The 15964-nt window shown below is 47.2% G+C and overlaps 1 protein-coding gene across 2 annotated transcripts; it reads left to right on the forward strand.

Annotated features, from left to right (window-relative positions):
* Positions 1 to 410: 410 nt before the first annotated feature.
* On the forward strand, positions 411 to 15085 carry LOC308594584 (zona pellucida sperm-binding protein 3-like). 2 transcript variants are annotated; one of them, XM_081207835.1, is made up of 9 exons: positions 411 to 1261; positions 3050 to 3168; positions 3927 to 4030; positions 7817 to 7994; positions 12265 to 12382; positions 12470 to 12561; positions 13415 to 13563; positions 13678 to 13794; positions 14963 to 15085. In XM_081207835.1, the coding sequence occupies exons 1-9, from the start codon at positions 875 to 877 to the stop codon at positions 15076 to 15078; spliced, it is 1380 nt and encodes a 459-aa protein (XP_081063961.1). In that variant the 5' UTR covers positions 411 to 874; the 3' UTR covers positions 15079 to 15085. The 2 variants fall into 2 exon arrangements, with proteins under 2 accessions (XP_081063961.1, XP_081063962.1); XM_081207836.1 differs by having other exon boundaries at positions 13678 to 13791.
* The last annotated feature ends 879 nt before the right edge of the window (positions 15086 to 15964 follow it).

Raw genomic sequence — 15964 nt, forward strand, 5'->3', positions numbered from 1 at the left:
AACCTTATTTTCATTTAAGTAGTTTAGTTTAAAATAATATAGTTTAACATCCTCTCTTTCATCACTTTCATCAACTCATTTTTACTTAATCCTTTATCTCATATCTACCAAAACTACCTAATTTTCTTTTTCCAACACCTTTCTAACAGTCCTTAATTTTACAATATTTTTGAAGATATACTTTAAATTTTTCCAATCTTCTTCCACCGACTCTTCTCCTTGGTCCCGGATTCTGCCAGTCATCTCAGCCAATTCCATATAGTCCATCACTTTCGTCTGCCATTCTTCTCGGGTGGGTAATTCTTGTGTCTTCCAGTACTTTCCGATGAGTATTCTTGCTGCTGTTGTGGCATACATAAAGAAAGTTCTATCCTCCCTTCGCACCAATTGGCCGACCATGCCCACCAACCCAATTTAATATCACAGCTCCAGACTATGTCAGTTCAAAAGCAGTTTCAGAAGGGTTTCAGTTTCAGAACCCTTTAAAATGTGTGTGGTGGGTGGAGGTATTAGTTTCTTATTGTTCTTATTTCTACTCTGCATTCTGTGTTTTTTATATTGTATTTTTATGTTGTGAAGCGCCCTGAGATCTACAAATGAAGGGTGCTATGTAAATTTAATAAATAACAATAATAATAAATTCAGGGACTAGTTGACTTCCATTTGCTGTCTGCTACAGCTTTCCCCAACAAGCACTGACTTGCACCTGAGACTAATTTTAGTTCCTTCCTTTTTTCCTCCAGAGTTTGCATTTAGCAAAAGGTGTGTTTGGGTTCCTCATTATCTGAGTCAGGTGAGAGTGGACTTTGGGGGTGGGATATAAAGGTTTGCAGAGAACAGTCGTGTTTGTTGCTGGATTTCTTGAAGAAGCAAAATGGGGTTCGGGGCAAACTTGGCTGTTGTCTTGCTCTGCTGGGGGGTTGCTTCATATGACCCCTGGCAGTTTGCTCCGAGGAACTCAATTTGGAGAACTGCCACCAGGCCTGTGTCCCCTGCTCCCTCCTGGCCTGAGTCTTCTCCCTGGGCTTGGGTTGATGCTTCCCAGGTGAGAGCGTTGTCCTACTTCGCCCCTGTGGCTGTGCAGTGTGGAGAGGCCCAAGTGGTAGTAACCGTGAACAGGGACCTGTTTGGGACTGGAAGGCTCATCCAGGCAACGGACCTCAGCCTGGGCTCTTCGGGCTGCCACTACACCTCCTATGATGCTGCCAAGGATGTAGTGATCTTTGATGTTGGGCTCCATCAGTGTGGCAGCATCCTGCAGGTAACTCTGTATTAATGACCTATGTTGACCTATCCTATGCATGCTTCTGCATTTCTTTCCAGGCTAGTTAAATGGCTTTGCCTGGGGCCCAGTTAAGAGGCCTAATCCTTACCCATCAGATTATTGTGACACTGGCTACTCTGGGTTCTTTGAAACTACAATAGGTTCTGTAAAATGCCGAGATCCTGAAAAGTTTAAACCTGGGTGTAGCAACATGGTGCCCTCTCAGATGTCTTCACATGTGAAATGAATCAAATTCTTCCTTGTTGCTCCTCCTCCTCTACATCACCTGAGGGCTAGTCCTGAGGTTCGCCCTTTTTTAATCCTTGGATTCAGCCAACAGCTATTTCACTTTGTGCAGTTGCTTGTTAGCTGGTTTTGGCATGCAAATTTGAAAGGGAGAATATAAACTGCACAAGGCTTTCTAGCTACTGAAATCTAGATAAAGTACAGTAAAGGTAAAGGGACCCCTGACCATTAAATCCAGTCATGGATGACTCTGGGGTTGCGGCACTCATCTCGCTTTACTGGCCGAGGGAGCCGGCGTACAGCTTCCAGGTCATGTGGCCAGCATGACTAAGCCGCTTCTGGTGAACCAGAGCAGCGCACGGAAACGCCGTTTACCTATTTATCTACTTGCACTTGATGTGCTTTCAAACTGCTAGGTTGGCAGGATCAGGGACCGAACAACAGGAGCTCACCCCGTCATGGGGATTCGAACCGCCGACCTTCTGATCGGCAAACCCAAGGCTCAGTAGTTTACACCACAGTGCCACCTGCATCCCTGAAATCTAGATACAGTAAAAGGGCTCTTGCACAGGAATTCCCTCCTGCTCTTATTTTAATATTTTATACTGCAACATCATTTTTTAAAAATCAAATTGATTTACAACAGTTGGATACCTACAAAGTCACAAATCACCAGCTGACTTTTACAGAACGTTCTTAATTTTTCTGCATTAGCCTGTCAGCAAATGTTTTTTCCCCAACTAGGATATCTTCTGAATTGCTATTAGCAGAGCATTTCACAGGACTGGGCCAATGACACAAAATGCTTGGTTTCTCCCAAGTGTTCGTTTTTCAGCAAGCCAGTTTTTTTCTAGGGAGGGGGAAGGCTTTTTATTTGTTGCTATTGTTGGACATTGGGTAGTCAAACTTTCTCTAATCCACCGCAAAGCATCTAGACAATCTTCCTTAAAAAAAAAAAAAATCCAAAACCAAAAAAAATAAAAATTGCAAACAAATTCAACATCCATATTCATTTTCTAACATAAACCTATTACATAGTTAATGAAATTAAAATATACCTAATTACTCTAAACTTCCCTTTGCTGTATACAAATATAACAGTTAGAAATTTTATATTAAAGCTTTTATATTATAAATATTATTTCAAATTCCCCTATACCCCCCGTTCCCCTTCACCCATGTGTGATCTTTTTTCCCCCTTCTTCCATCTTGTTGTGGTGTTATAATTATTGTTCAGCTGATTCTTTTATTATTTCCTTGCTCACCCCTGCATGTTTTACACGTTATCTATTAATATTCCAGTTCCAGAACCATATTTTTTCATACATTCCTTCACTCCCTCCCACTCTTTAATTATTCTGATTTGAATGGCCTCTAATAGCTGCCGTCATTTTTGCCATTCTGATAATGATGGTACCAGCATCTAGACAATTTTCCTGAAGCTCCTGCAGTACTTCTGCCCACCTGCGGTCTTAAATTATCCTTGGACTAAAAGTACACAATGAGGCTCAATGGGTCGTCTTGCATTCCCTCCTCCAGATGACTCCAGAATCCCTGGTCTACAGCATAAGCTTATACTACAAACCTACTCCCAGCACCAATGCAGTTGTCATGCGAACCAGCCCAGCTGAAGTCCCTATTGAATGTCACTATCCAAGGTGAGTTGGGGAGATGGCGGCAATGACAGGCACATAGGAGCCGTTCACAAGCGCAGCAGGGCAGTGGCTCCCAAATATTTCTGGGCTCCCCCCCCCCCAGTTCCATAAACTCATTCCTAGTGCCCCTACCATACCCTATGAAAAGCACTGTTCAGAATAATGGTTTGCATGACCCACTAAGGAAGATTTTAAAAAGGTAAAGGACCCCTGACAGTTAAGTCCAGTCGCAAACGACTCTGGGGTTGTGGTGCTCATCATGTTTTATGGGCCGAAGGAGCCAAAGTTTGTCCGCAGACAGTTTTTCCGGGTCATGTGGCCAGCATGACTAAGTCGCTTCTGGCAAACCAGAGCAGTGCACAGAAACACTGTTTACCTTCCCGCTGGAGTGGTACCTATTTATCTACTCGCACTTTGACGTGCTTTTGAACTGCTAGGTTGGCAGGAGCTGGGACTGAACAAAGAGAGCTCACCCGGTTGCAGGGAATCGAACTGCCGACCTTCTAATCTGCAAACCCTAGGCTCAGTGGTTTAGACCACAGCGCCACCCGCGTCCCTGGTCTAAGGAAGATAATCAATAATAGTTACGGTTCTGAATTTTTATTGCTCACTTCTTCAAAATCCAATTAAAACTTTCATTAATTCAACAAAAGTGATGAACCTGATCCAGTGATACCAGCTATACAAGGTCTAGTAGTCATTTGACCACTTTGAGAACCACATCTGTAGGGGCCTTTCACCTTATTTATTTCTCTTTCCAGGAGAAGCAACATGAGCAGTGACCCCATCAAGCCAACCTGGGCTCCCTTCAGCTCCACCATTTCCGCAGAACACAGCCTGGGCTTCTCCTTGCGCTTAATGAACGGTACTTGAAAATTACAAAACAGGCCATTAGCCCAGTGTAGTGTGGCAGCACCAGGCAGGGCCCACGGCTGAGGCAAGGGAGTTTGGGGGCAGGAGGCACTTTCACCTTTTTCCAAGCAAGCACCAGGCAGCTGGATCTGGCCACCCTAAATGTATCTGCAGCATCCCTGGCCGAGCACCACTCTGTGGGAATCAAAAGAGGGTAGCTAGACAGGGCTGCCCAGGGCTACTGGGTGCAGTGACCATAGCCAGGCAAGCCTGCCAGCTGGGCCAAGCAGGGGCCACTAACACCGAAGGAGCCCCTGAAAGCTGGCAGTGCAATGGCCATCTAGTCCTAACTCCCTGTTGGTTTTTCATCCTGTCACTTGTTTGTGATGGGTTCTACCTTTTCTGCTCCTGAGGGGTGTCTGGATCTGGGGGTGTCTAATGTGGTTAACTGAACTTCAAGCCATTGACCTCTGTGAAGTGTAACTTTATTTGGCAATCTTTATTTTTTAAAAATATTTTCCGCTGCAGGCCTTCCTTTCTTTTAGACTCTCCCTCGAGACTTTGCTCCTGAATAGCCTTGTTTTTTTTGCTTCACCTTACATACTTGCCTCCTTTTCCTCTGTTCCTGGTTTTGATCAATGCAGCTGACATGCTACCTACTTTTGTTCCTTTTTCAATTTAAATACAATTCAAATGTTGTTAATTGAGCAGTTTTTCATAGCTTTGAGCCTTGTTATGCCGTATCCTCTCCCCCACACAAATCATGGAAACTGTAGGTGACTCCTCATAGAGCTACAATTCCCTGCACCCTTAAACTACAGTTCCCAGGATTGGGGTGTGTGTGTGTGCTTTAAATGTAATAAATAAAGGCCTGGGACAAGAGTTTATCTTCTGATAAACAAGAGTTTAAATTTTAGGTGCAGATGTGACCGTAATCTTTTTAGAGCTTAGAAATTTTTCTGTTTTATACATTGTATTATTAAGAATATAAAGAGAACCTGCTGTGAGGCCATGGGCTCTCACAGTAGCCAACTAGATGCTGGTGGGATACTAGGGATGAAAGGCCTTCCCTTTTGTTCCTTGTGATCCTGGGAGCAGTCAGAAGTCGCTTCAAAGAGTCAATTGACAGCAGTAAAATAATCATTTATTTTGCCATGACAAAAAAGGTACAGACAGGCTAATGCTCATTGCCTGCCCTGCCTTCCCTCTCTGGGCTTGCCAGCCTTTTTATACCCTCTAGGATGGATGGTCATTTGATTTCCAAGAAAACATGTGATTTACGAGAAATGGCATAGAATTTAGCTTTCGTTTCTCCATATTTGGACTGACTTCCTCATTTTACGTATTTCCAGTCCCTCCCTCCTCCTGTTTCAGGAGTCGGCATAGCAACCCGTTCTCTCTCTTTGCCTGAGCCACCTACAGCCCTCTCTCACAGCCCTGCTCTGCTAAAAGAAGAGTTTGTTTATTGTTTTATGGCCTTGTAGTAATCTTGACACCTCCCTGCAAAGACGCCCCACTGGCCTTTGTTCTGTTACAGACATTAATGAAGGAAGAAAGAAGCTTCAGGGATGAAAGGCACAAAGCAGCATTGGATATAAAAAAGGAAATAATATACTATAAAATAATAGTCTTAGGGAGCTAAACATGATCCCAAGAGCCCTCTCTCTCCAGCAACTGACATTGCTGCCTCTGACTGAGGAGGCAGAGCCTAGCCATTCCTGCTCATCGAAGCCATTGATAGGCCTCTCCTCCATGAATTTGCCTGGTCTGCCCCGCAGAGGACCTTAAGGTCCATGAATAATCATAGTTTAGAGCAGTGTTTCCCAACCTTTTTTGGGCAAAGGCACACTTGTTTCATGAAAAAAAATCTTGAGGCACACCACCATGCCAGATGGGGAAAGGTCACTTTTTACTTATGTAAAAAAAAAAAATAGTAACAGCATAGAAGGTAATGGTTAGGCTAGCATCCCTCTTCCAAATATGCTAGGTTTTTATTTGCAGGGACTGTTCTACATGGGAAGGGGAAAGGAAAGTTAATAGAAGGAAAGGCGGGTGGGAGAGAAAGAGAAAGAAAGAGGGAAGGAAGGGGGGAAGAGAAGTGGAAAGGAGGGAGACCGAGGTGGGGGAGAAGCGTCTGGAGAGTTGCTCCGAAGTTTGGGGGGCCGTGGGGGTGGGCGCGCGTCCCAGGAGGCGGAGGCCAGCCCGGGCTGGGAGCCGCGCCGCGGCCCGGGGGCGGAAGGCGGACCGCGGCTCCTAGGATGTGGAAAGGGGACGGCGGCGCAGGGGGAGGAGACCCGCACGGCTAGGGCAGCGTGCAGGGGGAGGGGAGCGGGCCGGAGGCGGGCGAGGGGGGCCGCGATCCCGCGCGCCGCGAACATGGCCTCCTTCCCCGCGGGCCCCGCCGAGCCCCCCGGCCGGGGAGGGCGGCGCGCCCCCGCCGCCGGAGGAGAGCAGAGGCAGGAGGAGGAGGACGAAGGCGCTGCCGAGGAGGCGCGCCAACTTCTGCCAACTTCGGCGCCTGCCCCGTCGCCGCAGGCTCCTCCCGGCCGAGAGCCAGAGGACGGCGGCGGAGCAGGAGGAGGAGGATTGGGTTTGGCGACGGCTGCTGCGTCCTCTCCAAGTGCGGGGCTGGCCTCCGCCGCGCCCGATCCTCCGCACTCGCCGCGCTTCTCGGCGGAGCAGGTCTCGTGCATGTGCGAGGCGCTGCTGCAGGCGGGCGACCCCGGCCGGCTGGGTCGCTTCCTGGGCTCGCTGCCGCCCGACGCCGAGGCGCCGTGCCTGGAGGCGCAGGCGGGCGAGAGCCTGGCCGAGGCGTGCGCGCTGCTGGCCTTCCAGCGCGGCGACTTCGCCGAGCTCTACCGCCTGGTGCAGAGCCGGCGATGGGATGTGGGAGGGAGCTTGCTCGCCGCCCCGCGTGTGCCTATGTGGGGCACGTTACAGCCCCGTGACGTCAGCGCCACGCAGGCAGCCAGGCAGGCAGACGGCGAGAGCCCCGCGCTGGGCGGCCTCTCCTCGCTGCCGCCGCCCCGCCTCTCGCCGCCCGACTCGCCCGCCTCCCTCCCACGGCACACCAGGCAACGTCTCGCGGCACACTAGTGTGCCGCGGAACACCGGTTGGGAAACACTGGTTTAGAGGTCCTGTGCCCTAAATAAGTCAAACTATCCTCCACCAGGGCCTTCTCAGTGATGGCTCCGACCTGGTGGAATGCTCTGTCCCATGAGACTGGGGCCCTTCAGGATTTAACCTCCTTCCGTCAGGCCTGTAAGACAGAGCTATTCCGCCTGGCCTTTAATTTGAATTCAGCCTAATCTTTTATTTCCCTTCTCTTCCCTTCCCCTCCCCTTTTATGACAATCACCCGCTCTGAGACCCCACAACTAATTCTCCCCTGGCCTCCTCACTGGCCCAAGTAGGACCAATTCAGCCAGCTAGCCCTAGGGATTATCAAATGCTTATTTCCCCTAAATTGATTTCTGAATTTTGAATGTTATTGTAGTTCATGTTTTTATACTGTATTTTATGCTGCTTTTACAATTAAGTGTTTTAAATTTGTTGTTAGCCGCCCTGAGCCCGGTTTTTGAACCGGGAAGGGCGGGGTATAAATTTTTTTTTATTATCATTATCCTCTTTTAAAGCCCTCCAAATTGGTGGCCATCACTGCCTCTTGTGGGAGGGAGTTCCGTAGTCTAACTCTTCGCTGCCATGATGCATCCTTGGACAGGACAAACCAGTGTTGAGGTCTGTGCTGGATAGCTTTATTTCCCTCTAGGTAAGATTCTGCAATTCTCTTGTCTTTCAGATGACTGGAGCGCTGAGAGAGCTTCCGGCACATACCAGCTGGGAGACGTGATCTACATCCAAGCTGAAGTGAACGCAGAGAACCACCTTCCTCTGCGGCTGTTTGTCAACCACTGTGTCGCCACGCTGAGCCCAAGCAGGGACGCCACTCCCCGATATCCCATCATTGACCACAACGGGTAGGAGCTCTCTAAGGTTGTCCCTGCCAGTCACTACGTGCTTGGGCAGGCCAGCAGCTGCGAGGGAGAAGAAACAAAGAGGGGAAGCCATGTGGGCAAAGCCAGGCCTGGAGGCTGCAAGTTCTCCACCCTTGGACTAGGGCAGCCAAGAACAGTGGTACCTCGGGGTTACAGACGCTTCAGGTTACAGACTCCACTAACCCAGAAATAGGGACACGGGTGGCGCTGTGGGTTAAACCACAGAGCCTAGGACTTGCCAATCGGAAGGTCGGTGGTTCGAATCCCTGTGACGGGGTGAGCTCCCATTGCTTGGTCCCTGCTCCTGCCCACCTAGCAGTTCAGAAGCACATCAAAGTGCAAGTAGATAAATAGGTACCGCTCTGGCGGGAAGGTAAACGGCGTTTCCGTGCGCTGCTCTGGTTCGCCAGAAGCAGCTTAGTCATGCTGGCCACATGACCCGGAAGCTGTACGCCGGCTCCCTCGGCCAATAAAGCGAGATGAGCACCGCAACCCCAGAGTCGGTCACGACTGGACCTAATGGTCAGGGGTCCCTTTTTAACCCAGAAATGGTACTTCAGGTTAAGAACTTTGCTTCAGGATGAGAACAGAAATTGTGCTCCAGTGGCACGGCGGCAGCGGGAGGCCCCATTAGCTAAAGTGGTGCTTCAGGTTAAGAACAGTTTCAGGTTAAGAACGGACCTCCGGAACAAATTAAGTTCTTAACCTGAGGTACCACTGTATTGCTGACAGCTAGGGATGGGTGGAGGGGTTGATTCTGTTTGCATTTAAATGCAAATCTGCCGAATTTGCTTTTCCTGAAGCAAGACATCCTTTGAGAACTTCACTATTCTCTGAATTTTACAGTGCAATTATCCATCTCCATGTGTAAGAAATGCATGTGAAGTGTGAATAAAAATACATATATTTGGAGGAATTGACATACATAATACCAGGAGAAATTGCTTTGCAGAAACATGTATACTAATGGAAAATGGATGCAAAGGCATATATTTAATAGAAGAAATTGTCACTAAAATGCTGGCAATTTTTCATGAGGATATATATATATATATATATATATATATATATATATATATATGCAGGTTTTGGTGTCTTCGGGTGTCTTCCCGTGTAAGAGTTGGGGTGTCTAGGCGACGTTTCGACGAGGTCTCACTCGTCATCTTCAGGCTGGTGCTTTCGGCTTCTTGTTACTAGAACAGAGCTTCTTGTTACTGGAACAGAGCAGGATCTCAGTGTTTGAGTTCCTATAAATACTGTTGAGGGGGTGTGGTGTATAGCCTCCAACGTTCTGGGCAGAGAGGAAGTTCCCAGGTTAGTGTGCCTTTTCTTCTTTTGTTCATTAATTACTTGAGGGATATCTTGAGAGATTTCTTGAGTGATATTCTGAGTACCATTTAGGAGGGTCATTAGGTGTGAATTAGTTGCTAAAGCTTTCGTGTCTTGACCTCTTGAGCTTGTGAAGAGTTTTTCTGAGAAGATGGCTGTACTGCACTTAGTTGTGCTCTGGCTTGGCTTCGTGTATAGGGGCGAGCTGTGGTTTTGTGCCCTGTGCCAGCCAGATCTGTGTAGGGATTGCAGGGGGGTGCAGCATCCGGAGGTGCCACTATGGTTTGGCTACTGGATGGTGTCTGTAATTTCTCTGTGGAGAGGGTCTGGGTTTGGGTCTGGTATGGTTGATTGGAGATGGCGTTCTGTGTGCCTCTGGTTCTGGTGTCGGTTTTTGTGGGGAGGGCTAATTTCCAGATGTCTGGCAGGCGGGACGTGTCGTCACGCTTGTTCATGTTGTGAGGGTGTTTCTCTATCTCGATGGCTTCCATGATTATTCTCTTGTGGTGATGTTCCATGTTAAAGAGCAATTTGGAATCTGCAAAATTAATTTCGTGTCCTGTTTCTTTCATGTGTTGGTAAAGAGAGGAAGTTTTTTCTTCTTTTTTGACGGCATTCTTGTGTTCTGCGATACGTGCATTTATTCGTCTGTTTGTTTGTCCAATGTACGTGGCTGGGCAGACTTTGCAGGGTATTTCATAGACCCCTTGGTTTTCTAACTGGATTTTATCTTTGGGGTTTCTGAGGATATTGGCTATTTTTTGGTTGGTGCAAAAGGCTGTTTTGATATTGTGTTTATGGAGGATTTTGCTAATTTTATCTGTAGTGCCCTTGATATAAGGAAGGAGGGCCATGCCATTGTTTTCTTCTGTGTCTTGGTTTTTGGGGGGTGTTTCTTTTTGGATTAGCTTCGATGTTGTATCTCTCTTCACACAAGTGCCCATTAATGAAGCCTTGACAGCCATTCAAAACAAATACAATCCCCCCGAATACATCCTGGACCTGACCAACCACTGCCTAACCAACACGTACTTCATCCACAATGGACAAAGATACAAACAGATAGAAGGAGCACCTATGGGATCACCCCTCTCACCGGTCATCGCAAATCTGTACATGGAACACTTTGAAACCAATGCTTTAGACAAGTCAGAACACAAACCCAAACTTTGGCTCAGATATGTTGACGACACCTTTGTAATTTGGCCACACGGGAAAGAAAAACTAGATAGCTTCCTCACACATCTCAACAGCCTACACCCCAAAATACAATTCACTATGGAAATAGAAGCCAACAACCAACTTCCCTTCCTTGACGTCCTAATCTACAAAAAACCTGATGGCTCCCTAGGACACACTATCTACCGGAAAAAAACACACACCAACCGCTACTTACATGCACAATCACACCACCACCCTGCACAAATAAACTCCGTAGCCAAGACTCTCATCTCCAGAACCAAACGCCTGGCTGACAAAGACCACTTGACAACTGAGTTACAGAATCTCTCAAATGTGTTAATCGCCAACGGATACCAGCAAAACAGGGTTACGAAACTAATCCAAAAAGAAACACCCCCCAAAAACCAAGACACAGAAGAAAACAATGGCATGGCCCTCCTTCCTTATATCAAGGGCACTACAGATAAAATTAGCAAAATCCTCCATAAACACAATATCAAAACAGCCTTTTGCACCAACCAAAAAATAGCCAATATCCTCAGAAACCCCAAAGATAAAATCCAGTTAGAAAACCAAGGGGTCTATGAAATACCCTGCAAAGTCTGCCCAGCCACGTACATTGGACAAACAAACAGACGAATAAATGCACGTATCGCAGAACACAAGAATGCCGTCAAAAAAGAAGAAAAAACTTCCTCTCTTTACCAACACATGAAAGAAACAGGACACGAAATTAATTTTGCAGATTCCAAATTGCTCTTTAACATGGAACATCACCACAAGAGAATAATCATGGAAGCCATCGAGATAGAGAAACACCCTCACAACATGAACAAGCGTGACGACACGTCCCGCCTGCCAGACATCTGGAAATTAGCCCTCCCCACAAAAACCGACACCAGAACCAGAGGCACACAGAACGCCATCTCCAATCAACCATACCAGACCCAAACCCAGACCCTCTCCACAGAGAAATTACAGACACCATCCAGTAGCCAAACCATAGTGGCACCTCCGGATGCTGCACCCCCCTGCAATCCCTACACAGATCTGGCTGGCACAGGGCACAAAACCACAGCTCGCCCCTATACACGAAGCCAAGCCAGAGCACAACTAAGTGCAGTACAGCCATCTTCTCAGAAAAACTCTTCACAAGCTCAAGAGGTCAAGACACGAAAGCTTTAGCAACTAATTCACACCTAATGACCCTCCTAAATGGTACTCAGAATATCACTCAAGAAATCTCTCAAGATATCCCTCAAGTAATTAATGAACAAAAGAAGAAAAGGCACACTAACCTGGGAACTTCCTCTCTGCCCAGAACGTTGGAGGCTATACACCACACCCCCTCAACAGTATTTATAGGAACTCAAACACTGAGATCCTGCTCTGTTCCAGTAACAAGAAGCTCTGTTCTAGTAACAAGAAGCCGAAAGCACCAGCCTGAAGATGACGAGTGAGACCTCGTCGAAACGTCGCCTAGACACCCCAACTCTTACACGGGAAGACACCCGAAGACACCAAAACCTGCATTCCTGTACCCGTGAAAATCTACGAAAGCAAATATATATATATATATATATATATGCGCTTGCAAACTGATGGGGAAATGTGAATGGAACTTAAGAGTGGAAGAAAAAAACGAGGAAGAAACTGAAATACAGATTTGCCCTTCTCTTCTGACAGCCTTTCTTTTCCTTCCTTCCTTCCTTCCTTCCCCTTTCCCTTCCTTGTGTTTTAGCTGCCTTGTTGATGGGAGGTCAGATTCCAGCTCAGCCTTTGTGTCTCCAAGGCTCAAGGAGGACTTGCTCCAGTTCACGGTGGACGTTTTCAGATTTACAGGACATCCTCAAGAGCTGGTGAGAAGCCTCGTCTTGCACAGCTTTCCTTGAGCTGAAACCTAGAATGTCTAATGGAGTTTTCTTTTGTCTACTTGGCTTCTCCAGATCTACATCACTTGCCACCTGAAAGTGACTGCAGCCAGCCAGGCCCCTGATCCTGAAAACAAGGCTTGCTCCTTCAACCAAGCTAATAACATGTGAGTGAGCCAGCATGGACTCCCATTCATTGGTGGTTTTTAAACAGAGGTTGGGTGGCCACCGGTCAGGGATGTTTCAGCTGTGATTCGTGCAGGGGCTTTGACTAGATGAACCGTCCAATTCTACAGTTCTATGATTCTATGTTAATAGCCCTAGCCAAGCCTGCCAATGAAGGGGACGCGGGTAGCGCTGTGGTGTAAACCACTGAGCCTATTGAGCTTGCCGATCAGAAGGTTGGCGGTTCGAATCCCTGCGGCGGGGTGAGCTCCCGTTGCTCAGTCCCTGCTCCTGCCAACCTAGCAGTTCAAAAGCACATCAAAGTGCAAGTAGATAAATAGGTACCACTCCGGCAGGAAGGTAAACGGCGTTTCCCAGCGCTGCTCTGGTTCGCCAGAAGTGGCTTGGTCATGCTGGCCACATGACTCAGAAGCTGTACGCCAGCTCCCTTAACCAGTAAAGCGAGATGAGCGCCACAACCCCAGAGTCGGCCACGACTGGACCTAATGGTCAAGGGTCCCTTTACTTTACCTTTTAAGACTGCCAATGACCTTTCTACAGGACTAAATAGTTGGCTGTCAAAGAAACAACTAGCTAGTGATGTTTCCAGAAGCTTCCCTCCAACCCACCCAACCCGGCAGTAACATCATTTTAAAAATTTCATTCCATTTATTTTCCATGCCATTTTTCACTCAAGTCTCAAAGCAGCTTACATTACAGCACTCATAATCTCACTATCCAGAGATTGTGGTGTGGCGTCTAACAAAATTATGTCGAGTATTTGAGCTTGTTGCCCAAGCAAACCAATTCTGCAGGTAATATAGGCCTTTCTCTTCCTTTTCCCCATCCCTCCAGGTGGATTCCGGTTGAGGGTACCCAGGGGATCTGCACCTGCTGTGAGACTGGGAACTGTGGTGTCACTGGAGGGCAGCCGAGGCGGCTCAACCCCTGGGATAGGTGGGCAAGAGGAAGGAGATCTGGCAGAGATGTATCCATAAAGCATGGTGCGTTCCATCCATGTTGGCGGGGGAGCCAATCTGTTCTGTGCAGGGGTCTCCAAAATGAGAGGGGTGAGGCTGACCTACTGATGGGTAAGTTTAACCTTGCTCAAAATGCAGGTCAACTGGAGACTGACGTGATGATTGGCCCTATTTTCGTCCGTGATGCATACATGGGCTCAAGGAGTCTTTCGGCCCAGCAAAGTGAAACAACGGAATCTCCAGCAGAACATGGTGGTACCTCCTCCTCCTCCTCCTTTTTAGTAGTAGTAAATATTTCAAGAATGCAGGTCAGGGCAGAGTGAGAATTTGATTCAGGAATCTAGCTACCAAATTAGAATAAAATTCTGGGGCCAGTGATAGTAACGTGTGATTAGTTAGGGATGACTTCTTTTTCCACTGAAAGGTAGAATAGCTTGTCTGGAAACAAGGAATTGGGTCACAGCATGGGAATAAGTGACTCTCCAGATTGTGTTTTGGGGGGTGCATTCTAGGCACAAGCATTCAGGGTGAGGTTTTGGGGCTTTGAGCTGGAGGGTCTCTCCTCCTCCTGGCTTAATCCTTCTCCCCCATCATCCCACATAAACCTGCTATGCTTAGAACTTCCAGGGACTTCCTTTAGGAAGAGATCACTGGAGGCTTGCAGGTATTTGTGTTTTATTTACCAAAAATGCAAGTTGGATATAAGTACAGTGGTACCTTGGGTTAAGTACTTAATTCGTTCTGGAGGTCCATTCTTAACCTGAAACTGTTCTTAACCTGAAGCACCACTTTAGCTAGTGGGGCCTCCCGCTGCTGACGCACCGCCGGAGCACAATTTCTGTTCTCATCCTGAAGCAAAGTTCTTAACCCGAGGTAATATTTCTGGGTTAGCGAAGTCTGTAACCTGAAGCGTATGTAACCCGAGGTACCACTGTAGAGAGAACCAAGAGCTTACTCCTTTCACATCAGATCTTTTACAGAGAGGGCTTTACAGCGCTCTAAGATGCTTACTGCAAGTCTAACACTGACCAAAAATGTAAGTTAGATGGCAGCATCAAGCCCTCCAGGCAAGTTCCCTAGATCAATACAGTGATACCTCGGGTTACAGACACTTCAGGTTACAAACGCTTCAGGTTACAGACTCCACTAACCCAGAAGTACTACCTCGGGTTAAGAACTTTGCTTCAGGATGAGAACAGAAATTGTGCTCAGGCGGCGCAGCGACAGCAGGAGGCCCCATTAGCTAAAGTGGTACCTCAGGTTAAGAACAGTTTCAGGTTAAGAATGGACCTCCAGAATGAATTAAGTTCTTAACCCGAGGTACCACTGTAGTAAAAGCGCTTGCAGCCTTATGACAGCTTTGATGTAAGTTGAACTTGTTCTCTCTCTTTCTCTCTCTTCCCCCCCCCCATCCCATTTGCAGGATTCCTCTCAGCGCCTGGGCTGCTGGCTGGACTCATCTTGATGTCTCTGTCTCTGCTTCTCGCTCTGATTACTTTTGGGGTCCCTCTGCTCAAAAAGTGCTGGGGGTCCCATTAAAATGTAATGTAATGTAATACATATCTCAAAAATGTAATACATATCTCAAAAAAAAAACCTAAATAAAGAGATACAAATGGCTTTTCTTCCTTCCACCTTTAAATGAGAAAGAGGGTAATAAGGGCTGGTGATTATAAATGGGGGAAAATTATATATGATATATATAAAACCTGAGTTGCGTCACTTTGCACTTTTTACAGTGAGAGGTGAATCTTTGCTGTTGGTGATGGGATTTGGGGAATGGGGCTTTTTGGCTGGGTAGGGTATGTTTGGGGTTGCACTTGCTTCTCTAGAAATAAAATTCAAAATCTAAAACATTTTTAAATACAAGCAGATAAGTCTCACCTACAGGCCTAGTTTGATATGTATGCCCCTCCCTCCCTTCCTCAAAGATTTGGGCAATTTGCTTGAGGGTTCTACTCACTTATCCTCACAATACCGTTGCTGTGGTGTTTGTTAAGCTAACAGTGTAGCTAGTCCTGATTGAGGCCACCCGAGTTCCGAGTTCAAATAACCCGAGTTCAAATAACCAGCAATGTGATTCCTGCACTGCAGGGGGCTGGACTAGATGGCTGTTTTCCCCCTTCCAATTCTGCAATTCAACCCCTGGGGTCCAGTATTCTAACCATGGCAAATGATGGACTCTCCTGCAGACAGAATCAACATCTCCGTGCAGGAACAAGAAACAAAATATTACCTAGCTTAACTCACTCAGCCCCTGTGCATCTTTACTTGGGAGTACAACACACACTGGCCTTTGTTATTCTCACCCACGTGCAACTGTGCCCTTGCTACCTGCCTGATTTATAGTTTTGTTTTTCATGTTAACGGAGAAATCTGAGGGCTCCCTTGGACAACAAAACAAGGACACCAGCCAGGAATACCA

Source organism: Podarcis bocagei (genome assembly GCF_964188305.1).
Source record: "Podarcis bocagei genome assembly, chromosome: 9".
In the NCBI taxonomy this organism is placed as follows: Eukaryota; Metazoa; Chordata; class Lepidosauria; order Squamata; family Lacertidae; genus Podarcis; species Podarcis bocagei.

What these genes read in the sequence shown, in the direction of transcription:
- LOC308594584 (XM_081207835.1), top strand. Translation starts at nt 875, where the DNA reads ATGGGGTTCGGGGCAAACTTGGCTGTTGTCTTGCTCTGCTGGGGGGTT. An exon ending in CTCCTTGCGCTTAATGAACG is followed by an intron (nt 4,031 to 7,816) that starts GTACTTGAAAAT and finishes CTTGTCTTTCAG; the next exon opens with ATGACTGGAGCGCTGAGAGA. An exon ending in AGATGTATCCATAAAGCATG is followed by an intron (nt 13,564 to 13,677) that starts GTGCGTTCCATC and finishes CTCAAAATGCAG; the next exon opens with GTCAACTGGAGACTGACGTG.